This window comes from Chelonoidis abingdonii, chromosome 15 (assembly GCF_003597395.2).
Source record: "Chelonoidis abingdonii isolate Lonesome George chromosome 15, CheloAbing_2.0, whole genome shotgun sequence".
Taxonomy (NCBI): Eukaryota; Metazoa; Chordata; order Testudines; family Testudinidae; genus Chelonoidis; species Chelonoidis abingdonii.
In genome coordinates, this window is record NC_133783.1 from 6984989 (window position 1) to 7009739 (window position 24751).

The following is a 24751-nucleotide window of genomic DNA, read 5'->3' on the forward strand; positions in this document are numbered from 1 at the left end:
AACCAAGACGAATAAGCAATGTAAGGTGGGTTTTCAATTGAGAAAACCTGTCCCCCCCGCCTCCCTCTGCAAATATTTCCTTCATATGTCACCCAAGGAGATGTGTTGGATAATATGTTTTCCCTGAAGTTTGACCCCCCCTCCCATCTGCAATACAGTCTAAGTTGAGGTTCAGACACCACAAGAGATAATTTGTACCCCAAGAGGACAGCTTCTGGAAGCTTTGAAATGCTACACTTAAAACAGAGCAGCCATTCGGCACAGCTCTGATTGCTTCTACATACTAGCTGTGCTCTGATTAAAGAGAAAAATACAGCAGTTATCATGTTTATTGATATAAGCCAGCTTTTTTTTCTCTCTCTCTTTTTATTTTTTTTTAAACACACGGCCTCGGGAATCGTTTTTCCTGGAAATAGTGCAAAGGACGTTGGGAATGCCTCGGCGTGCCAAGAGTTTCTTGGACTGCTGTCAGAAACAATACCTCTCCATGGTTTGCATTCCCCCTGTGATGACTGAGCTCAGCTTTTTGGCTTGGGAGCCACTTAGATTTCAGAAATGTTATTGTTACCAGCACGTTACGACATACAGGCTGGGGAAAGAAGGGTTATGAACACAGGAAACCAGGTTGCTTGGGGCCAGCTGGAAGGCACAAAGCAGGGTTAGGGCTGCTTTTTTGATGAGGTTAGAGGGCTATATCTCCAGAAACTATATAAACTCTAAACTGTGTATAGAGAGGTGGAATTAAAAAAAAAAAAAAAAGTGTTGCTTCAATATTTAAATGTACTGAAGGGTTTGGCTTTGGTGTGTATCTAAGATATTCGCTGTAAAAAATAATCTGCCCCATTCCTATTATTCCTTATCATTAGTAATGATAAAACAAATATTTCATGATAAACAAACAACATGGAGAGTGATAGGATGAGAGCAGCATTCCTGCTCCACCCTTCTTACACCATGTGAAAGGCCCAGAGTTCTGTAAAGAGGCCCTAAAAGCCCCATGTCCAGCTGTAGCAGAATTCCCCTAGCTCAGGCATGGTGCAGGACAGCTATAAGGCTGCCTCCTAAGGTTCTGGGAAGTGTTGGTGGCAGGAGGGATGGATTGAGGGCAGGCTGCAGAGACTCAGAGCTAACTGCTGTAACATAGACAGGCCCACTGGGCTATCGAAGGGTATGTCTACAGTACAAGTGCTACAGCGATGCAGCTATAGTGCTGTAATATAGATAGAAAAACTCCTTCCATTTCTGTACTGTCATTGGAGTAAATCTACCCACTTGAGAGATGGTAGATAGGTCAGTGGAAGAATTCTTCCATCGATCTAGGTGCATTTACAGTGCGGTTAGCTCTACCTAACTACATTGCACAAGTCTCAAAGATATTTTTTACAGCCTTGAGTGATGTTGCTAGGTCAACCTAGGTTTTAGGTGTAGATCAGGCCTAAGTTATGTCAAGAGCCTTTTCAGCACCCCAAGATCTGGAGCTCACGAAGGTGGCTTAAAGACATCACAGCACCTTCCCCTGGGCTGCAAGCTCTGTGACACACCTCTTAGATGCCCATTAGGGAATCTCACTTATGTTTCTTTGGTCACAAGTTCTGGTCACTGAAAAAATAAGAAACTGAGAAGTAGTGATGGTAAAACAAAACAAAAAAACAACTGTCAAAAAATGTCCATTGAAAAAATGGCTTTTCAGTTTACGAATGCTTTCATGGAAAAAATATCCATTTTTTCACTGAATTTTTTCAAGTTTTTATTGAAAAACTGAAACTGTTTTAAACTGAAAAAAATGGGTTTTGGGTGTTTTTTCAATGAAAACCCATTTTTATAATTGACAAATATTGAAAAAAATCTAGTTTTTCACATGAAGTTTTCTTTGTGCGCGGGCGAGAGGAGGAAAGAAATTCTGACCACCTCTACTGAGAAGGCGTTTGGCTGCAGCAACTATGCTGTTGCCTGCACTGCATGGAATCAAGTTGAAATGATTCTATTATTAAAACAGCAAGGCCTGCTTCCCAAACTAACTTTTAATTGAAGCCTTTTGCTAAACCACATTCAGCATTTTTCTGATTATAATCCCCGCCCCAGTAAATAAATAATTAACAAAACAAAACAAAACACCAAAAAAACAAATGAAACCTTATGAGTTAGAAAAATAAGGCGAGGCTGCACAACCATGGAAGTAATACCAGGGACAGTGCACCACTGTCCATCATTGCCTGTCTACAAGTGGTAATTTGCAGTCGCAGATGCGTGTACTGTAATGGATCTAAGCTCACTGTGCTATGTCTCAAAGATACGGTACAGAGTTCATATTCTGACTTTGATCACCTCTTTTGAGATTCACAACCCTCTGTGGAGCTTTCCCTTCCTGTGTGGAAAGAGAGGCCCTCCCTCTCACCCCCTATCTGTGGAGGCTTCTCAATGGGTCCCTAAGTCTGTGTTTGCAGGAGGGTTGGAGACTGCACATGCAGGGGAAAGGCAAAGCTGGTCCAGAAAAATGAAATATACTTAGGAGAGAGAATTCAACTTCTCTCCAACGGAGCTGCAACCCCAAGGAGATGGGGTTGACAGGAGCATTAAAGTGCAGAGCCAGTGTGGAGACAAAATGTCTCCTGCAGATCCAGGGAGATTCTTCCTGTCTGGGGGCATGTTTCAAGTCATTCCCATGGGATGGCATGAGGGAATCTCCACATGGGGGTCCTCATGGACATTCACTTTCCCCCTCGCAGATTGTACCATGGACTGGAATGACCTGCCCTGTTCTTAGAGTTGTATTTTTAAGCCTAAAATTATCTTGTTTGGAAGGGAGAACAAGCTGATATGCTATGAAATAATAAGAGCACAGAGAGAGAAGGCCAGCCAGGCCCTGGCTCATAATAGAAAGAGAAAGGGGAACTTAATGAAATTCAAATGCAAGTGAACAAACAGCATGTAATAAACCCATGGGATTAATTGTTTCAAGGTCTTCATGAGGTAAATAGATTTGCGTGGTTTAAATAAAGGATTAGACATGTATGAATTAAAATAGACTCTACAATTACACTAGATAGGATAACAGTTTCAGGGGTTTGTGATCCTCAAGTGGTCAGAAATTGCCCCCATGACACTAGTATTACACGTATATCATTATAGGTTTATTCTTGCTTTTCTCTGAAGGATCCAGCATTAGCCATTGGCCTGTTCAAAGACAGCAGTTCCTATGTGAACTTTAAATGCAATTAATAATCTTCTGCAGAGTATACACAATGTGTCAGTCTACATTTTGCCTATCTGGTGTATATCCATCAGTCTTGTTATGCAGTAATGAATTAGCCCTGAGAACGAAAGTATGAAGTGTTGTGCTAAAGCGCGAGTGGGCAAACCTTTTGGGCCGAGGGTGACATCTGGGTGGGGAAATTGTATGCAGGGCTGGGGCAGGGGGTTGGGGTGTGGGAGGGGGTGCGGTATGCAGGAAGGGGTTCAGGGAAAGGGATTGGGGAAGAGGAAGGGTGTGGAGTGTATGAGGGGGCAGAGGGTTGGGGTGCAGGAGGGATGTGGACTGTGGGAGGCTCAGGGCAGGGGTTTGGGGTACACAGGGGTGCAGCAGGGGGCTCAGGGCAGGGGGTTGGGGTGCAGGAAGGGTGTGGGGTGTACAAGGGGACTCAGGTCAGGCAGGAGGCATGCACGGTGCAGGCAGAGGGCTTAGGGAAGGGAGTTGGGGGTGGGGTGCAGGAGAGGTTTGGGCTCCAGGGTGACAGTGATACGCGCCAGGGCAGGCTCCCTGCATGCCTGCCCTGTCCTCGGACCCATGCTGCTCCAGGAAGCACTGTGGCCCCTGGTGGGAGGTGTGGAGGGCTCTGTGTGCACTGCCCTTGCCACGCCTCCAGGTACCTCCCCCAAAGCTCCCATTCCTCGTTCCCAGCTAATGGCAGCTGTGGGGGAGAGGGGGCGGGCGGTGCCTGGAGACAAAGGCCCGGGGGCTGCAGGGATGTTGGGCCGGCCACTGCTGAGAGCAGCATGGGGCCTGTGGCGCTATGAGGGGCAATCCCGCGGGCCAGATTGAAAGCCCTGATGGGCCGGATCCAGCCCGCAGACCATAGTTTGCCCAAGCCTATGCTAAAGCCAAAAGAAAATGAGAATGATCAATCATATCAGAAGTTTAAGTAATATTAAAAAGTAGGGCAGTTTGTATATAGCTGACATAATTCTGCATTTCTACTAACAGATAAAAAAAAAAAAAGTTTCCCTGTGTGTAATTATGCACTCCCATTAGGGCAGTAGTTCTCAAACTGGGGTTCGAAAAATGTTACAGGGGGTTCTCAGGAAAAAATTCTCTAATGGCAGAAAGAGCTGTCCCTAGGGACCTTGGGCAACACGGGGTCAGCAGTGCAGAGCTCCTGGACTTCCAAGAGCTAAGCAGATCAAAGCAAGCATCTCTATCACACTGAGAAGATTTAAACTTCAAGACTCCTTATATGAAATGGAAAGGGAGGTGAATATTTTTTGCTGTTTTTAAAATTAAATAAGCAGCTAGTGTTGTTTTTAAAATTAGTTTGAAAAACAAGTTTAAGCTTTGTTGTAATGTGCATTGTTTTCCTGGACTGCTCAAAACCTGAATGCTTGTGTAGGAGGAACTCTTTGAGTTAGCTTCTTAAATACCTTCCTGCTGTTTCACATCTGATACTCCTTGATGAAACCTAGGAGCCTTGTGACACAAGCTACGAAAGCGAGAGCTTGGAAGTGTGTTGTCGTTTTCATAATGTAATAAAAATACTGTCACGATAAATGCTAAATAATAATAAATAGTGTGTAATAAGCATGTCATAAAAACAACGTTTGTTTCCAAGGTCAGTGCTTTCATAATTTATACTCAGGTCAAGGAGAATATCCCTGGAAATATTCATTTTTAGGAGGGGGTTCCCGAGACTTGACATTTTAGGGAAAGGGGGTCACAGATTGTTAAAGTTTGGGAACCACCGCATTAAGGTGACACATTTTTAATGGTACAAGTAGCTTTGGAATAAGAGTCTTGTTTTCAGTGGACTGCACCATTGCACTAGTAGAAGTGAGCTCTTTGAGGCTACTGTATGTTTGTACAGTTTGTACAGTGCCTAGCAAATGGAGCCCAACTTAGTTGTGGCCGTTAGGAAGTACTACAATAATAAAGTTAAACAAAAACAAAAAACTGCTGTGTGTAAAACCAAACTGGCATTTTGGGAGGCAGAGCTGATGCAGCCTCTTAATTTGGAGTGATATATACACACACTGTGCTCTCTCAGGGTTACTTTAATTGTTGGTCTTGTTCCTTGCTGAAATAAGACGTTCAGATTGGAAGTATCTGGTTACTCTTTGGGCTTGGCTACACTTGCAAGTTAGAGCACATTAAAGCAGCCCCGGGCGCCTTAGCTCACTACCCGTCCACACTGGCAAGACATGTAGAGTGCTCTGAGTTCAGGACTAGAGTGTTCCTGGCACTCCACCTTGGCAAGAAGATGAACTCTTGGTGTGCCTTGGCTGAAACGCCCGGGTGTCAGTGTGAACGAGGTGTTGCATTACTGTGCTCTGATCGGCCTCCGGAAACATCCCATAATCCCCTTAAGTCAAGTGGCCACTCTTGTCATTGTTTTGGAATCGCTGTAGAAATGTAGATATGCCCTTTGAAAGCTCCATTTCTGACAACCAGGATGCTTATCTACTCCAAGACAAAGCAACAATTACTGTGGACTGCTGTGTGAGAGAGAGAGGGGCAGGGGGGAAAGGGGATCTGCTGCTCTCTGAACTTACAAGATAGCATGCTGACATGCTCTCAGCCCCCCAAAACCCACTCTCTCCCCCCAACATACACACAAAACACTCCCTGTCACACTCCACCCCACCCCACCCCTGCCCATTTGAAAAGCACATTGCAGCCACTTGCATGCTGGGATAGCTACTACAATACACTGCTCTGTGGCCATTTCAAGAGCTGCTAACATGGCCACACCAGTGAACTTGCAGCTGTCAGTGTGGACAGATTGCAGCGCTTTCCCTACTGCGCTCTACAAAGGCTGGTTTAACTCAAAGCGCTGTACATCTGCAAGTGTAGCCATGCTTAGTGTACGGAAAACAGAACATTAGTATGCTGTTAGGCCATATGTTAGCACAACTAAGGTGAGGTGTGGTTATGGCTGTGTTAATGCCCTATTGTGTCAGTATGGCTATATGTCACTACTATCTCTTGATAACTGTGGAATTAAGGTGCTGCTATGTTGAGAAAAGTAATGCCATTCGATGGTACTTTTTTTCGGCTTCCATTATGGTAATGCCATTTGATGGTCCATAGAGATTTCATGGCAGCAGCACAGGAAGGAGGAGTGGAGGACCAGCAGTGAAACAATTGAGGAATGAAAATCAGAAGACATGGGGAGCTTCACACAAAGCAAAAAGAAACCATCAAATGAAGCTACATCAGCCTGTGACAAGTTTTGAGACTGTCTAGATCCAACCAAACTGTGTGTGATAATTCATTATAATTTATTATTTGGGGAGCATCGGCAACACCTTCCACTATACAGATTCTTCCATCCCTTCTTTTACAGAGCTTGAATGCCTTATTTGTACACGGTGCTATAAAAACATTGAGAAGACTTTTATCCTGCCCCAAAGAGATTCAAATCTAATTTGGACGGACAGGTTGTGTGGAATAACAGTGCAAGATTGAATGGAGACCTTCTTTGTGGGCAGCTGGCATTGGAACTCAATGGGTTGTAAGAAGCAAAGAGCAGGTGGCCAGGCCATGGAATTGTGGTTGTTCCAAGCAGAAAGGACCAAATGCTGAAACATGTGCATGGGAGAAGACAAAAAGAGATTGCAGAGCACAAGGCGACTCCAGGCCCCAGCACGCCAAGTGCGTGCTTGGGGCAGCAAGCCGCGAGGGGTGCTCTGCCGGCGCTGCGAGGGCGGCAGGCAGGCTGCCTCTGGTGGCGTGCCTGTGGAGGGTCCACAGGCAAACCGCCAGAGGCAGCCTGCCTGCCGTGCTTGGGGTGGCAAAATCCCTAGAGCTGCCCCTGGTGGAGCATATGAAACAAGCAGAGGCACTGGAGGGGATAGAAGAAGAGAAATGTAGGTGGGAATAGTCGTGACAAGCTTGGAAGTTGAAAACTAGTTTGTATTTGACACTAGGAAAGGGATAGAAAATAAGACAAATTTTCATAATGCCACTATATAAATCCAGAGTACATTCACACCTTGAATTCTGTGTGCAGTTCTGGTCTTTCCATCACAAAACAGATACATTTGTATTGGAAAAGGTAAAGAAAAAGGCAACAAAATGAACAACTTCCATGTGAGAAGAGATTAAAAAGACTAGAACTGCTCATCTTAGAAATGAGATAACTAAAAGGAGATATGATGGAGGTCTATAAAATCATGAATGGTGTGGAGAAAGTGTATAAGGAAGTGTTATTTACCCCTTCACATAACACAAGAACTAGGGGTGACCCAATGAAAAGATTAGGCATCAGGTTTAAAACAAACAAAAGAAAGTGCTTCTTCATATAATGCATAGTCAACCTTTGGAACTTGTTGCCAGGGTATGTTGCGAAGGCCAAAACTATAACTGAGTTCAAAAAAGAGCTAGATAAGTTTATGATAGGTCCATCAATGGCTGTTCACCAAGATGGTCAGGGATGTAACCCTTAAATCTCTGACTAGCAGAAGCTGGTATACTGGACAACAGGGCATGGATCACTCAAAAATGCCCTGTTCTTTTCATTCCCTCTGAAGCATCTGGCACTGGCCACTGTTAGAAGACAGGACACCGTCTGACCCAGTATGGTGTTCTTCTGTTCTAATTTCTGAAAGTTAGGAGTGATTTTTGTGTAACTATTTTCAGGCCAGGTCGTCAGTGGGTGTACATTGATTAATGGGACTATGTTAATATGGCTATATCACCAGTTGAGGATATGGCCCTTTGTGCTTTTAATTATGTTCATGTCAAGATGCCCTTTTCCTTTGTAGGTCACAATCAAACATTTATCAAGTGGTAGTGATAGGAATGAGCAGGGGATTAGGATGCTAAACCCGACCATACTGCAGATAAGAAGCATTGAACAGATACTGAGATTCTTGCATCATCAACAATCTTGTCAACATCAACAATTTATTATTAAAGAAGACAAATACTGACTGAAGCAGAGCACTGGCCATTCTTTTTCCTTTATGGGCCAGTACCTCTGGATGTTGTTGACTGCAAACAGCTGGTGCTATTAAGCCTTGCTACATACCTTCTTAAAAGATGGAATTCTAAGTGATAGGGATATATCCCTCTAATGACATTTTGAAGTGTGGTGACTTTTCAGTGAAAGAACAGAGTATAGTAAATTTGGTTCTTCTGCATGCATAAACTAGCATTTGCACAGCACACTTTGAATACAGGACCTACCCCAGTAATACCACAAAGTATTTGGACTAGAACTGTGTGAACTTTTTTGACTGAAACATTTTTCAGAGAAAAATGCAGATTCAGTGGCACTGAAACATTTCACAAATTTGTATTAATCTTAGTGAATTGTTTCAGTCAAAACGTGTCCCCCCCCCAAAAAAAAAATCCTCCAAAAAAAGTAACATTTTGTTCTGACATTTTCCAGAAGAAACATTTTTGGTTTTAGCATTCAAATTTATTTTTTATTTTGAAATTTCCTTTTTTTTTTAAATTGAAGTGTAATAACTCGCTTTAAATTAAAATGAAACATTTGATTTTGGGTGGAACAAAATGTTGTTTGACCTGAAGTGATATTTTTTTGCCCTTTTGATTAGCTGAAACTTTAGACAAAAATCATTTTTGGTTTGACCCATGTGATTTTTTTGAAATTGCCAGTGAACTGAAAAATCCGTTATCCATTATCTACCCAGCTCTAATTTCACAAGAGAATTTCCCAAGTAGCGCAGCCCAGTAGTCTGTGCCTTATAGAGTACGTATACACTGCCATGTCAGCTGACTTGAGCTAGGGCTGCAGGGCTATAAAATTGCAGTGTAGGCGCTTGGGCTCAGGGACCCTCCGCACGGTTTAGGTCTCAGAGCCCAGGCTCCAGTCCGAGCCCAAATGCCTACATTATAGCCTCACAGTTGCAAGCCTGAGTTAGCTGACACAGGATCAGCTGTGGGTGTTTTACTGCAGTGCAGACATACTCATACTGGCCAGTGTTAAATGATTCAGAGCATGGCACAAATCCCTTATATTTGTTTGATCCTACACTGTTGAAATCAATTGGTATTTTCTCACTGACTTCAATGAGCACAGGTTCAGGTCCACTGAACCTAATTGCACCATGGAGGAGGAACAGATTTCATCCTCACTCTATCTGCTTATGTCTTGAAGCATGAAGACTGAAAGCACTTGCAAATTTTATACTAGCTACTGAAACTGCAGATCACTTTAATCCCGTCACAATTTTATTAAGATGATGATCCCTCTATCAGAATGGCACAGCAAAGATCAAACAATGGCAGGTGTGATTACAGGTCCATATGTTTCTGCATGAGGGGAGGCTGCTTCAATTGCCATCAAATATGGTGATTTATAAATCTCATGCTATTTTAAAAACCAAGAACTGGACCAGGAAGAAAGAAAAGGACAAAAGAGCTGGCTTCAGAGTCTGGTGTTCTATGTATCCCATGTAATCCACAGATCTTAATGCACTTTGTCAATATTAATTAATTTAAGCCTAACGACGCTTGTAGAAGGTAAGCAGTATATCCCCGTTACAGATCAGGAAACTAAAGGCACAAGAAAGTTTTAGTTGCTTGCCCAAAGTCATGCAGTAGATTGGTGTCTGAGCCAACAATGAAATTCCAAAATGATAGTTCACAGTCCTGTTTTTTTGAACTAGCAGACCAAACTTAAGATGGGTTTAATAATGTGAAGCTATTTATAATAGTGGTATTTTAGTGTGTGTGTATGCAAGCAATTAAATAATAAAAAGCAACTGAACAGTACTATATCAATAAAAACATTTTAGTGTTTGTATTTCATGGCCCATTCAGTATCTACTTGTATGGAAATGTGTTAAAATTCTGAGGGCTGAGTTTTCAACAGCCCAGACCCAGTCACAAGTGTATTCACAGTTGCCTCACAGACTGACCATTTGCAAACTGCTTGTTTGTATGTTCAAACACAGTAATTGTGTGTGCAAATAGAATGCACCATTTAGATCACAGCCTTGGAATATGGGATTTTAAAAAAATCAGGTCCTAAGCATTTAGATTTAGTATTTTTTTAATAAAAAAAATAAAACTCAACTGATTGTTTATGAACCTCTTGGAAACTATTGGATTATTTGGATCAGAGAAGTAGTACCTGTATATACGATGTTGTCCACAAAGTATTAAGTACCATGATTAAGGACCCACTACACAACTACAAATCCTATTACACTTCCTGAAGTGTAGTCTGTCACATATCCTGGATGCCCTTTTAGCAACTGACTACTCTAAGTCATGTATGGGGGTGACAGTATTTGGATCAGTCAAGGAAGCATGTTGAACTTATGCAGTCCATCTGAGCTGTCTTTTGCTGCTTGCTCTGTTTAAAACACTTACATATGAGTCATTTATAACCTCTTGTTAGGAACCAGAGCTCTCCCTATTTTTGTTTAAATGATTCTGATGCTCAACTTGGATTTGAAAATCCAATTAGGTGCCTAGATGCATCTCTAGATGCCTAAATACCATTAAAAATCTGGCCCAAAGAGAAGAGCCTGTGTAACTGGGCCTGAGTCTCTTCCATGACATCACAGGGTGTTAACTGCAGAGCATCTTTTTTTAAACCTCATTTTTATTGGATCAGTGTTCCTTTCTACCCGTTGTATATCTCATATGTCTGAACAATTCTTCTCTGGATGGACAGCTGGTAATTTGATTTGCTCTTCAAATTTGTTCTATCTGTTTTATAGAAATGCCTTTTCTCCTCCTTACTACATAGTTCCACATTCTGCTTAAACTGTATATAGCTCTTTGTATCACAGAGTGCTCTGTTCCTCATTTCGACTCGGCCAAGATGAATCACATCTGCAGCAAACCACCTCCCTGGGAGTGTGTTAATTCCATTTTTCCATTTACAAAAATGTTCTCCAAAATGAAAAAAATCTCATTTTTCCTTGAGGTATCTTGCATTTACTCCAAATTGGCTATTTTAAAGTAAGAAACTGTGGCGTTGCGTCTCTGTATACTTGCTCTCATAAATATTTCACGTCTAATTATATTGGAATAACTAGATCCTAGATCTTGATCAGCATCAACTGTGCTTTTCATACTTGACTCACTTCCAAGAATGAGGCCGGGAGTAGCCTTGGATTCTGTTCGGCTGCATAAGGAAACTAACAATGTGTTTTTTACATAGTCAGTATCCTATTTGATATCAAAGTAATCAAAATCTCCCAATATCAATGTTTTGGGCTCATGAGAAAATGATTTTACATGTAAGAGACCTTTGTGAACTGATTTCTCTAATGTTGGAGGTACAATATAGAATTTCCAGTCTCCCCTGACCAACTTAAATGTTCGTTTCCACTAGATCAAGCAAATTTAGTTTCCAAGTCTAGCAAGTTTCATCAGAAAATATTTAGAGCATTTCTTTCTGCAGCTTTGATATAATCTCACTGTCACTTCAGCTCCATTTTCTCAACCCTTCTCTAAATTAGATCTGTGTCCAATCACTAATTCTCTGCCAGCAGACTGACTGTGTTGCATACTTGTAGCATTCGTACAGGATGGAAGTGTAGTGTGATGACTGGAAGTGGAGGAGAGTAACGTTTTAGGAGGTTTTCATGGGATGCTATTTTGATGGGATGCTGGGGGCTCAGGAATACAAACTGGGACCAGGCTGCTACCACTGTCTCTAGAATCTCAGCGTATTTACTAAAGCTCTCTTTCATACAACTCCGCTTGCTTGCTGCATCACTTCTTAATAACAAAACAAGACAACTTTTTCTTTACGCCTAGGCTGTCTTGCTTTACTGTGTCCTTGTGTTAATCCCGGGCTATGGTATGTTGGGCTCATCTCTGTGTTTGTATCCATCACTAGTCTTAAAACATTGTCCAGATGAATTGACATGGAAGTGAGAATATCACGTTCCTTAACGATGGTGTAAATCAGGAATAACTTTACTGTGTCAGTGAATTTAAACAGTAATAAAATTGGTATAAGAGAGAGGAGAATCACTAATATTAGGAAGCCTGTTATTGTTAAACCTTATGCTTAACCCTGAGTGGGACCTTTGGATGCTATGGTAGGGATGCCATTGTGCTGGTTGTTGTACAGAGACAGACTGTTTCTCATCTGGAGAAGTTTTCCAGTGAAGAGAAGGGTACCCAAATTTTGAAACCCTGAGACAATGATAGGCAAGCTAGTCAAGACAGTGAACAAATGGTGGCAGACTAGATGATCTGGTGGCCAGATGATCTCTGGCCTTAAACTCTATGACACAGTATCTTGTTTGCATATAACTTGGCATAAAACCCACAATAATATTTGCTTATGCTTGTGTTGCAAATCCTTTCCTAGATGAATAGAAATTGCTTGTTTGCGTTCACTAGGAACAAAAACCTGCAGCTGATAAGGCTTGTCAGTACACCTTTACCCCAAGTTACATTTTGGGCCCATCCTGATTTAAAATCTCCTGATTCCATGCCTGTATCTCCAGTGGCCATGCTACCCAGCAGCTACCCTACCTGTTTGTGAGGATAAACATTGATGTGGCACTTGATACATTCTTGTCCCATGTTAGCCCAGGAGTTTCCACTCATCCATTTTCTCTTGCACTTGGGGCACTTGTATTCACCAAAGCAGCGTTTCTTGCCCTGGTACGGGGTCAGACCCTCTCCTTTTGGACGAGCCTAAATTACAAAAAGGAAAAATAAGTAGTAATGATGGGAGAACAAATCAATAGAAAAGAACATTTAACCAGGAAGTTCATATAAGTTGGACCCATTCCCCCCAACCCACAAATGGTTAGTTATATGCAAAACTTCAATTTCACCAGTTCTGAGGGAGCTAAATAGAGATGAAGGGGTCATCAGATAGCTCCAAAATGAAGTTAAAAGGACATTTAGAATTCTGTGTTCAGCATCTTCTGCAGTTACTGCTCTGATATCAATATCTATCCCATTACAGAAGGCTAGTGTCCAATGATACTCCATAAACTTTTCAATCCAATCTTCAGTTTTCTCTTAGGAAACAGTCAATCAAACCAAACCACACATATGACTCTTCTGTACGGTGCATCCTCCATGTTATGATAATAATAATGCTTTGTATATCTTCAACATCTTGCATCCACAGGTACCAGAGCATTTCCAAGACAATTAAGAGAGAGAGGATTGCTCCCATTTTATAGACAGGTAAACCGAGGCACAAAAACTAAGTGAATCCCCAAGTTCATGTAATGAGACCGTGGCAAAGCTGGAGTTCCACAAATCTGAATTCCCAGATTGCTACTATTATCTGCTAGTCAGCATTATTTATCCAAAGTATGTCATATATCTTAAGCACTTACACAGTACCCATCACAAAGTTTCAAAAATGGGTGCCTAAACTTAGGCTCCTAACTTTGACGCCTAAATAAATTGCCTTATTTTTTTCAAAAACACTGAGCACCCAGCAGCTCTTGTGGATGGTGCCCTAAATGGGCTTCAATCCTCAAAGGGCTGTTGGGCCTCCATTCCTATTTAACTCATGACTTCTCTTCTGTTCTCTAAGAACAAAGGTGTCAATTATTACATTGAAATGCATAATTTATCTGTGAGGAACTGGATTGGGATTTATTTCATACTAGTCACAAAATTGTCAGCAGTGGTAATCTGAACTCGCTACAAGTCATGGATGGGATTTGCATACGTGACCTAGCAGTGAAAGGCTCCATATCCCATTATTAAACCCTGGTCCATTCCCCATTGCTGTATTTATTTGCTAGCTGTAGTTAGGAAAGTTTTAATTTTGTTTGATAGTGTGTTTTTGTTTGTAAATCTGCCTTACAGTGCCCCTAAAAGAAATCCTTTAGGTAATTAATTAGCTCTCACAATAAATCGCTAAATTGATTAGGTTTTGTTCAATGACAGATCACTCTAAATAATATAATTAGTGGCTTAAAGCATCGTAGGGGGATTTGCTGATAACTGTTAATATAATTTGTGACCTAACGTATTATTTCCCTTGATTACCCTCCTGAGTATATTTCCTTCATTTCATGACTCATGAGGAAGGGCAGAAAGAAATAATTGAAATGTCCATCATCTAGAGAGTATTGAGATCCACGTGGTTTCTATTTTACATTTTCATTCTCCTACTCCAAATCTTGGAAACAGTGAATCATGTTTTTCTCTGTGGGAGACAACCTGATAACTACATCATTCCCTCTCATCATAATGTTTACTCTTTTGCCTAAGCTTTTAAGGTTGCTTAACATCCTCTGCTGGATTCTAACAGCCACAGAGTAACTTAAATGCTTTTAGGCAACACACATCCCAGTAAAGAAAATTTGTACTTCGTAAAAAAAAAACCCAAAAACTTCAGCTGTGCACAGAATCTGTTTACTTCTGGTCTCATCAGTAGAAATCCTGCAGAACTTAGATGCTCATGAACTCTGATCTGGTGTGGGTTTTCTTTCACATAGCTGAATATTAAGCCTTCTTGTCTGTTACAATATTGCGAAAATGTGACCATGTTAAATATGCTATTACTTAGGATGGCATTAAGTATTTTCAGCAAGATTTAGGAATATAAAAATGCATGCACACTAGAGTATATCCATATGATCAATTACTCTGTAGGATTCCATAGCTTTTTTTTTTCCTCCTCCTAAACTGTTCCTTCACTAAATACATTAATTTGTTATATCATTATTGGATGGATGGAGAGTCTAGTTTAAAAATGTACTGAAACTTTGGATTCATAACATTCAGTATCCAAACCATGCAGATATAATGTCCAGTAGCAAGAATTTGTGACTGATATGCTGTAAATATTTACAGAAAACTTTCATTTGCAGGTTTCATGTAGTGCAGCATTATTTGTTTTATTATAATCTATTTATGTCCACTGTTGCAATTTACAAGTGAAAACTACACTTAATTTATATATAATCCAATAAAGTAGTACAGTATGTCACAATATAAAAATATGAAGTTCTCATCCTAAATGCTTGTTTGTCCTTATCATGAAACCACCATTCATTCGAGTACATTTCATAATTGCTGTTACAGCAAGGTTCAGGACTAGAACCGTAGATGGATTTGAAGATTAGGATTGACATGTATTGGTGTGTGGGGAACCCTGAACAACACTTGTCTGTACTGGGTCAAGTCAGTTTCAGCAGTTGTTGTTTTTTATTTTGAGAAGCACTACAATTCAAATCATGCCAGTTTAAACAGGAGACGGAAGCTGTGCTCAGTGCAAGTGTCCAAAAGGGAATTCTGCTGCTTCAAACCTTGCAATCTCTAGCAAACCTTCATTGTATTAGGGAAAAATCAGAGGCTGTCTACACTTTACCACAGCTACCTTGTTTGGTATTAAGTGTTGTATGCAGCAGGGCTTCCCACCTCCAAGCTGGTGTTGTAAATGGCTGTCTTGCTGGTCTGATCAGACATGCTCTGCATCTGCTGTAAGAAAATTTGTTCAACCCCACATTTTAACAGAAGTTAATCACACATCCGATGGGAGGTGTTGAACACAGTTTGGACCTCCCCACAGCAAGTCCTGGACATACCCATTGTGACAGGTTCGGTCACAGAGACCCCCTTGGGACTGTCACCTGACATACTGGAATTACCTCTGAGCCCGTTTTTCCTGCCAGCTTGGGACTCCAGAACTTGCCTTGTTGAGCCAGACACACTAGCCTGCTGCAACACAGATTCAAGTCTGGTCCACGCCCCCAAAGCTTCAGACTTCAACCAAAAACTGCTCTGCAGGTCACCTATCTCCAGCACCCAGATACCCAGTTCCCAATGGGATCCAAACCCCAAATAAGTCCATTTTACTCTGTATAAAGCTTATACAGGGTAAACTCATAAACTATTTGCCCTCTATAACACTGATAGAGAGAGATGCTGAGTTGTTTTCTCCCCCCAGGTATCAATCACTTACTCTGGGTTAATTTATAAACAAAAGTGATTTTATTACGTACAAAAAGTTGGATTTAAGTAGTTTCAAGTAATAACAGACAGAACAAAGTAAGGTACCAAGCAAAATAAAACAAAACATGCAAGTCTAAGCCTAATACATTAAGAAACTGATACAGGTAGATCTCACCCTCAGAGATGTTCCAATAAGCTTCATTCACAGACTAGACTCCTTCCTAGTGTGGGCCCAGTCCTTTCCCCTGGTACAGTCCTTGTTAGTTCCAACGGGCATCTTAGGTAAAAAGCAGGGGCGTTCTCATGACTGGGACTTCCCTTTGTTCTCTTCCACCCCCTTTTATAGCTTTGGCACAAGCAGGAATCTTTTGTGTCTCTGGATCCCCACCCTTCCTAAATGGAAAAGCACCAGGTTTAAGATGGATTTCATCATTCTTCCTGGGCTGGCTTACACAAATACAGGAAGGCTTGCAAGTCAACAGCACCATTTACAACCAATTGTCCTAGTCAATGGGAGCCATCGAGATTCTAAACCATCATCAATGATCCATACTTTGCATAATTACAATAGTCCCTCAGAGTTATACTTTATATTTCTAGGTTTAGATACAAGAATGATACATACACACAAATAGGATGAACGCACTCAGTAGATTATAAGCTTTGTAATGATCCCTTACAAGAGACCTTTCGCTCAAAGCATATTCCAGTTACATCATATTTACACTCAAGCATATTTCCGTAAAACATTATGGAGTGCAACATCACATCCATATTAAGTTCAGCTCAACTCAGTTTGAGGGGATGGGAATGAGGATGCAACAGTGTTTGACAACTGATGTTGAACATGGCAGAGCCTGTAGTGTGTCAGAATAAACACAGTAGCATAAGGTCATCACCTCATTTGGAACAGAAGATGCTTGCTATAACAATTGTCCGGTATGGTCCTGCAAGCATGGTTTCAATGTACAATAATTATGAACTGTGCCAAGACGGATATTTTTTAATCGACTTTTTTTTAAATTACCCACTGGCTTGTGTAGAATATTTCCTAATGGTTTGAATCCATGATCAGCACAGTTACAAACTGTGTGACAACAACAGCATTAGACTGTAATTAGGTTTGAAAATAGTATCGAAGGCCATGACTATGTATCATTCCTAATGCCAGAAAGCCAGTGTATTGAGAATCTCAGGATGGTAAAGAATTAGAAGCAAAAGCAACAATTTAGGAATGATAGCAATAGTATTGTTCTGATTTTGAAAGGCTGAAGATTAGGGAGAGAAATTTTGTCTGTCATTTTTGGACAGGCTGTGTGGGAAATTTACAACATCTGCCTCTCCCAACATAGGGTTTCATTAAATTACAAACCCAACAAACAAAAGCAATCTTTAAATAGTATGTCTGTCTGGTACTTGTGTCAAAACTTGTATTGGACTATCCTGCTAGATATATTCAGTTATGCATTGACATCTGATATTTTTGTGTTTTCCTCAAATCTCAAGTATATTTTGTAGTAATGGCAGTAAATCCTTAGCTATATTTAAATCCAGGCTTATGATGGAAGATAACACACACAATGAATATTCTACCTAATACAGAAAGCTTAAAATGCAACTCTGCGCTGAAAAGTGACTTTGCAAAAAATTTCATTTGGGGTAGCATGTTTCTTATGTCTCAATGATTTTCATGGCAAAAAACTCATATTGCAAGTAAACAGAAGTTTCTTCTGTCTGCCATTCCTGCAAACTTTACCGTGGGCTCAGTGAAGTTTTGTTCTCTCCTTCTCAAGCATTATCAAGTGTTATAAAGGTTCTATGGGCTAAATTAAGGCATCAGTGATCCCATTGCCTGTGTGAAAGATCTGCTCCTATAGATGTATTTATAATTTTACTTTGTTTTTGAGGTCTACTTTTGGAGCAGGCACCAGAATTAATACAACCAAACAAAATATTTTCCAGCACTCTGAGATACTAGGGGGGAATTAAGAAATATGGGGGCAAATATTTTACAAACATAGAATGCAATTCTGGCATGGAAGAGGTGGGAAGCTAAGGTTTTGATTAGTGGAATAATGTGGGTTTTATGAAGGGGTTAACTTGTGAGGTTTCTGTTACTTTGAGCATACATGTATACTTCGCATCTAAAAAGAAATATGTGATAAAAAGGGATGCTGAAATATCACGGACTGTCCTGACATGTGAAAGTTAAACATTTCCAGAGAGAGGTTCCTTTGATCAAATAGCTCCACAGGACAATTGTAGGAGGGCAGCTATTTGAGAGTTGGGGAATGGTCTTGGTTAAATATTAGGGTTTTTTTCTCCCAAAGTACACTCAATGCAAAATACAAACATGTATTTAACTTAAGGACAGTAGCATATAATGTGTGCAAGTTACGGCAAAGATGAAAATATTGGATACACATGCTTTGAAAATATACGGTCAAATTCTCCAAAGATGATAGTTTCATTCCCAGAGGCAATTCAAACAGGTGTGGAAATATTTGCATATTTCCTGTGTAGCCACTAACTTTTGTCCACTGTTACCTAATGGGAGTGACTTTTCTGTCATACCCTGTCAGAAGGGCATGGTGATTATCAAAGGGTAATAGGGCAATCTGCCCATTTAAGGCCCTGTTTGATTACCAGTCTCATTCAGGAAGGGGTTAGGTGATGTCTTTAAAGGGCTCAGAGAGTTTGTCTGGAGGGGAGCTGGCTCCTAGGCTTGGCTCTGGAGCATCAAGGGAGATATAGAGTGAAAGGTCTCTAAGCCCCTACAGCCTGCATGGGACGGGGAATGGCTTTGTTTTGTGTTGTTTGGTGAGTTTTTTGTGTTTGAATTAATAAAATCTGCCCTGAGGGAGGGGTCTGAGAGAGACTGAGGAGTGGCAATGAGGTTGAGGGAGCCCAGCAGCCTACAGTTCTTTGTTATCCATTCATGTGATAGACATTCTGTTACCCTCCTGAGACATTTTACAAAGGTCCCAAATTAAATTTATAGAATTAAAATGGGTCCATTATTCTGGGAAAGGGTTTGTTTCGCTTGTACAGTTTCTCAGTGTGCAGGTCCAAGTTGCACTGCATGTAGAATTGTATGTAGAAAAAGCAGGTGCTTGGCAGAAAATCTGAACTTGGCAACAACTTTGGGACTCCAGCTCCCATGGCTGACGGAGATTGTAAGTGCTGTTTTATTTCAATGGTTGCACGTGTGAGCAGTTGGGAACAGTACATGTTTCATCCAGCATAGTGCAGAAAGATGGGTAGGGGAACAGAAGGACCACATAACTAGCCTGAACTTTTCTACCTGTAATATCTACGAAGAGAAGATCATCAGTGAACAATCTTGACTGCTTTTTACACATTTATATTCTTCATTGTTGCAATAACTTTTTGCTTCTGAGATCAGACAACAGTGGTAACCTGAATGAACTGAACTGACTGACAGCCACGCTGCTAAAATAATCAGTTTACAGGTGTTGTATCAACAGACAAGGTAGTAACAAACTTCAACAGGACTTTATTTTTAAAGTGGAAACCTCTTTACCAAGCTTCTGCTGCATCCTCTGTAACTCTCACTCTGCCTTCTCAACTCCTCCCCCCTCCTTCCTGTTTCCTGTCCTTTCAGACTCCCAACAGCCAGTGCTCCCAGTTCTAATAATCACAAGCAACATCTAAACACCACAACAGGGCTTCCCTGATATCTGATTGGCAACTATAACAGGAGAAAAAAATGAAATTGACACTACACCAGAATAGTAAATTTGCAACACTATTGTAAAGAGAAACTCTGTGTGTAATGAGAAACCACTGGACATCCAAGTGTAATGAGTACTGACATGCACCCAAAATTTAATCCTCTGATCCACAGTCTCCTCTGATAAAGGAGGAAGATGAACATTAAATGAGGGGCAAGAAAATGATTCTGACAAAACAAAAGCAGCTACCATTTTGTGGGTCAGTTTGTTTGAACATCTTTATTTGGAACATTTAATTGATTGTGTCCAGAGGACTTTGTAGTACAGTTTAAGTCGATAGATTGTTGCGAATCTGCAGGCTCACTGCACTCAAAATTCCTCATGGAAATCAAAAGGAGTCCTTTGTGTAGAATTCTTTCGGGATGGGCCCAGGGTATCTTGTGAGATCTCTTCTGATCTAGAGGTTTCATAAATCATTTCTTTGTAGACTCAGCTAGGACTTTTTTAATTGAGCATTAGAAACCCAAGTTAATTTTCTAATTTCTTTATGTACTTTGACAAATCATATGATGCTATTTTTTTTTAACCTGGGCTAGTTTTTAATTTTGGGATTTTCAAAGGAACTTAAGAAAGTCAGGCAGAGCTAACACTCATTGAATTTCAGCAGCATCTCTACTAAGCCAGAGAATCTTACTACACTTAGACCTGGATGTACATCTGCACCATAGTTCCTTGAGAGCAGTAATTGTGGCAGTAAGGTGCAGGTAATGGGGTCCACTGACTCTACAATGAATACTGCACTTCAGAAACAATAATTAATTAAGCCTCACAACACTCTTCTAACATATGGTATTATCTACATTTATAGATTGGGAAATATGAGATATAGACATGTTAACTTCAAAAGGAGCTTCTAATGAGGGTTGTTCATATTTTAGGCAGCCAACTTTAGACACAGTTCAACTGGAGGTGTGAGGGCTCAGCAGTCCTGAAAATCCTGAGGGGGGTCTACAGATACTCAGTCCCTTGGAAAATTAGGACTTCTGTGTCCGTAGCTCGGCACCCAAAACACAGAGGCACTCCAATTTAGAGTCTACTTTGGAAATTTGGCCTCAGTAACTTATTCAAGGTCACCCAAATCAGAAACAGAACCAGGAAATGAACCCAGGAATCTTGACTCCAGTGGTAATTTCCTGCTTTAATCGCTAGACATTTACATTTGCTTTATTTTTATTTTAACCTTTAAACCATCACAACTCCTCTCTGTCAGTAATTTCACTTAGTTTGCTGGAAAAACTACAGCATTCTCTGCAGGCATTTTGATATTGTTTTTGTATGGATGTTGATAGTTTGATGCCATCACAGATATTATTTTCCTCCCCGTATCTTCAGTTTCCTAAATGCTGAATCAAAGGAAATCTGGATGTTCAAACAAACAAGCCAGTTCTCTCTAGTTAGAAATAGCCTTAAGAACTAGTGACAGCAGCAGCCCTGTCTGGTCTTCAGTTCTGCCCAAACCAAGCTTAAGAGGTTGACAAAACAAAAATATGCAAATGCTCACAAACAAGCACTTATGTGGAGGCAAAACCCAAATGTGATGGTCTTGATAAGATGCTAACCACCAAGAGAGAGGTCCTGGGACAGTCACTTCCAGGCCCTCTTTCTTATTAGTACACACATTTTTTTGTCCATGGGTTGTGCTGGGAGCAGGACAATTGAGTCAAACAGGACTTTCCAAGAAACTGAATGCTCCCTCATGTCTAAGGGGCTTGGGAGTTCCTTATCCTTCCAGGCCAGAAGAGCCTCTCAGCCACAGTCCAAAGGTAACATGTAAATGGATCTCCTCCAACAAAATCCAAAGCTTATCCTTAGCCAAGTGCTAAGAAGGAGCAAGAAACACACTTATGTGCTTCTCCTCATTGGACCTTCTTGGCTTTTCTAGCCCAAAGCACCCTTCCACCGTTCAAAGAGCAGGCTTTGACTTCCCTAGACAGCTGGCCTCCAGTTCATTTCCCCTTCACATTAATTTCCTGTTCCATGATGGTTTGAACAGCATTTGCAGCAATCCTTCCCCCACCCCATCCTATGGCATTTATAGGGCACCAACAACTGTTGCATCTAGGCACATAATAGTGTAAAGTTAAGCACAATGATCATATTGGACTTTGCTCTTTCCATCCTGTGGTTCGTTCAGTAAACTTTACCTTCTTCTCTTCCTGCTTCTTCTCTATTATTACAGATAGTTTTGTGCTAAAACATGGCCCCTGGCTTAACTTGGCTAAGTGTAGCTAGCACAGTGCCCCTACCCATTATGGAGATGGATTGTGTGTTAACTGTGCTAAACACACTCTCTTCTCCCCTTCCTCCCAGGTAGTCTGTAGCATGGTTTCTGCATTTGGTTGTAAATGGTACGTGTGGAATCCAATCCATCCTACAGCTGTTAGACTCTGTGTTCGAAAATAATTCAAGCAATAGCAGGGACAAGGCCCGGGTATTTTCAGCTGTCTCTCACCTGGGTAGCTGGGAAGCTGACTCAGGCTTTAAACCCTGAATTTGATTTTAAAAAAACCCCTACTCCCTCATAAATCTCCAAGTCTTTCCCCCAGCATCTGACTTTTTCCCTGTGCAGGGTCTAAATACACCATCATGCCAACATTTCAAATATTTATTCAATGTTGCCCATAGGGATAGGCTGCATCTCAACACCTACTGAGCATTGGGGATGTTTCGATCCAAACTCTGATTAACAAGTAACAACAACTTGCTTCTGTTGACGTTCATGTGTTGTCACCATTCTAGTTAGGGCTCCAGATCCTGCCACCCCACCATGGCCCCTTTGTGCTGCTCTGGCTTAAGGAGTTTTCTGGGAATTCCCCTTGTACAAAGGAGTTCCCAGGTAGCATACTTGCCATGGTGGCCCTGCGACACCACCACCTTCACAGCCCCCAGCAGAGGGAGTGATTCCTGCCTGCCAGCGGGCTCCTTTGGTTGCTGACAGAACCGGGCACAAGTTAGAGTAGCTGTCAAGCTGTTCTCATTAGTGCCAGGGCTGAACGGGACCATAGCTGCTCCTGGCATCAGGGAATAGCAAAGATGTCGCAAAACCACCTTGCCTGCTCCCCACCTGGTCCTGTGCCAAGTAGAGCTTAGCCTGGCCCAGGGATCTGACCCACTGACTCCTGACACTTCCCATCAGCTGACTTCTAACAATAATGTTTTATCTAGGATGCATACAGAAATGCGGAAACCAACTAAATTCTCTTACCTTCTGGTTCAAATGTTGGCTTTTAAAAGCCAATGGATGTCTTTCCTTTAGCTAGATCTAGCATATGCACAGATCCATGGCCTCTTATTCTGTGCCGCATAAGCAACAAAAATGGCATCAATATTTCACAACCCCCCACCTGGCACTCCTCCACACTTTCTTTTTTTATCCCTTTCCTTTCTTCAGCCAAAACTACAAATTGCCCATAATGAGATTTAAAAAGTGTTTAAGTTAATCTTTTCTGTTGGTAACTGGCCAGTGGAGCTCTAACAGGACCTATCAAATCATGCAACTCGTGAAAGAACCTGCCAAATTGCTTGGCAATGACGGACACAATAAAGGTCTCTTTGCTTCCCCTGGACAATTCTGCCAAAGTATCAGTTTGAACAGTCAGCAAAGAACAAAACACCCAGCCCCAGTGCCCAGCTTTGAGATAGGATTCATTATAAACAACTTGCAGAAAGTTCCCTCAAAATAAAATGTAAAAGGAGCAATTTATTAAACTCCTTCCCCCTCTGCTTCCCTCTCCCCGCAATGCCATGTGCTCCAGGGACCAGCAGTTTGTTACATATCCAAAAGGTACAGAATGCAGCAAGAGAAAGTCAGCCTGATATTGGTTGTGTGACTTACCCAGAGGGCTTCTTAAGCATCTGTGTGCAGGGGACCCTTGATCAAATAAATTTCTCTCCTTGTAACTTAAGAGTAATAACAAAAACCACAAACTTGATTCACTGACTAACTCCCAAGAGAACCAGTGTTTTGTGAAGTGGGGGTAAAGGCAGAGCTATATCTTGGAATTTGAGCTCTCCACAACCTATAAAGCCAACATTATTATAAGGGGGGAGAGTAAAACCACCACAGATCTCTGCTTCACACTCCTTTGAATAGTTTTGGAAAAGAGGAAGCACAGAGTGGTCTTGCTCGTGTTCAGAAACTAACATGGTATAGAACATACAGAGGCTATTGGATTGAAAATGGAGGAAGGATGGTCCAGTGATTAAACTGCAGCATTGGAAAGCAGGAGTCCAGGGGTCCTGTTCCCAATTTCTTGCGTGACTGTGGACGTTTCACTCAACTTCTCATTGACTTTTCTCTGCACAGTCTTTTGGGATGGGACATGACCTTTCAGTGCTAATGCTATCTATTAGCAGTCATCTTGTGATAGTGTTCCTGCAAGGAGTCTGGGTGTAGCCCCAGACCCATGGCCGTGCTCAGCAAGAGTAATGCCAAGATGGCAGATAAGCCTAGCTCATGAGTTTGTCAAATGTTTTTCCTCATCCTTACCTGATTCTCTCGCTATTTTAAATCTAGGTTACAAATACTCTGATGCACAGATTGTGCCTTTCAGAAATATCGCTTATATAATCTATTTATTTACTGTGCCTATGTGAGGTCTGTGTTGGATGACATTGTTGCTTTTGAAGTATTTAACTGAGATATATATCTTTTTAATGACGTATATAACACGAGACATGCTACAGAAACCAATTTGAGGCTAATGCAGTGAGCATCCTAGTTTCTGGCATAGCTGGTATGCAGAAGCATGATGAGTATTCCTATTATTTGATATGGGAATGTTATGCGAAAGGAGGAGTAAGTGCTAGAAACCAAACTGTTAACCAAAGCCTTGCTATTCAAATGGTAAGCATCTATCATTCTATTCATTGGACAACACATAGTGTGAGCCATCCAGATATTGCCGGTCGA

At 41.3% G+C, this 24751-nt stretch overlaps 1 protein-coding gene across 1 annotated transcript in view; it reads right to left on the reverse strand.

Moving 5' to 3' along the window:
• ZCCHC24 (zinc finger CCHC-type containing 24) overlaps positions 1–24751 on the reverse strand; it is a 156549-nt gene that overhangs the window by 4667 nt on the left and 127131 nt on the right. Inside the window, exon 3 of the mRNA XM_032786388.2 lies at positions 12686–12850. Within this exon, the coding sequence (XP_032642279.1) occupies positions 12686–12850 (165 nt within the window). The remainder of the gene's footprint in view (positions 1–12685; positions 12851–24751) is intronic.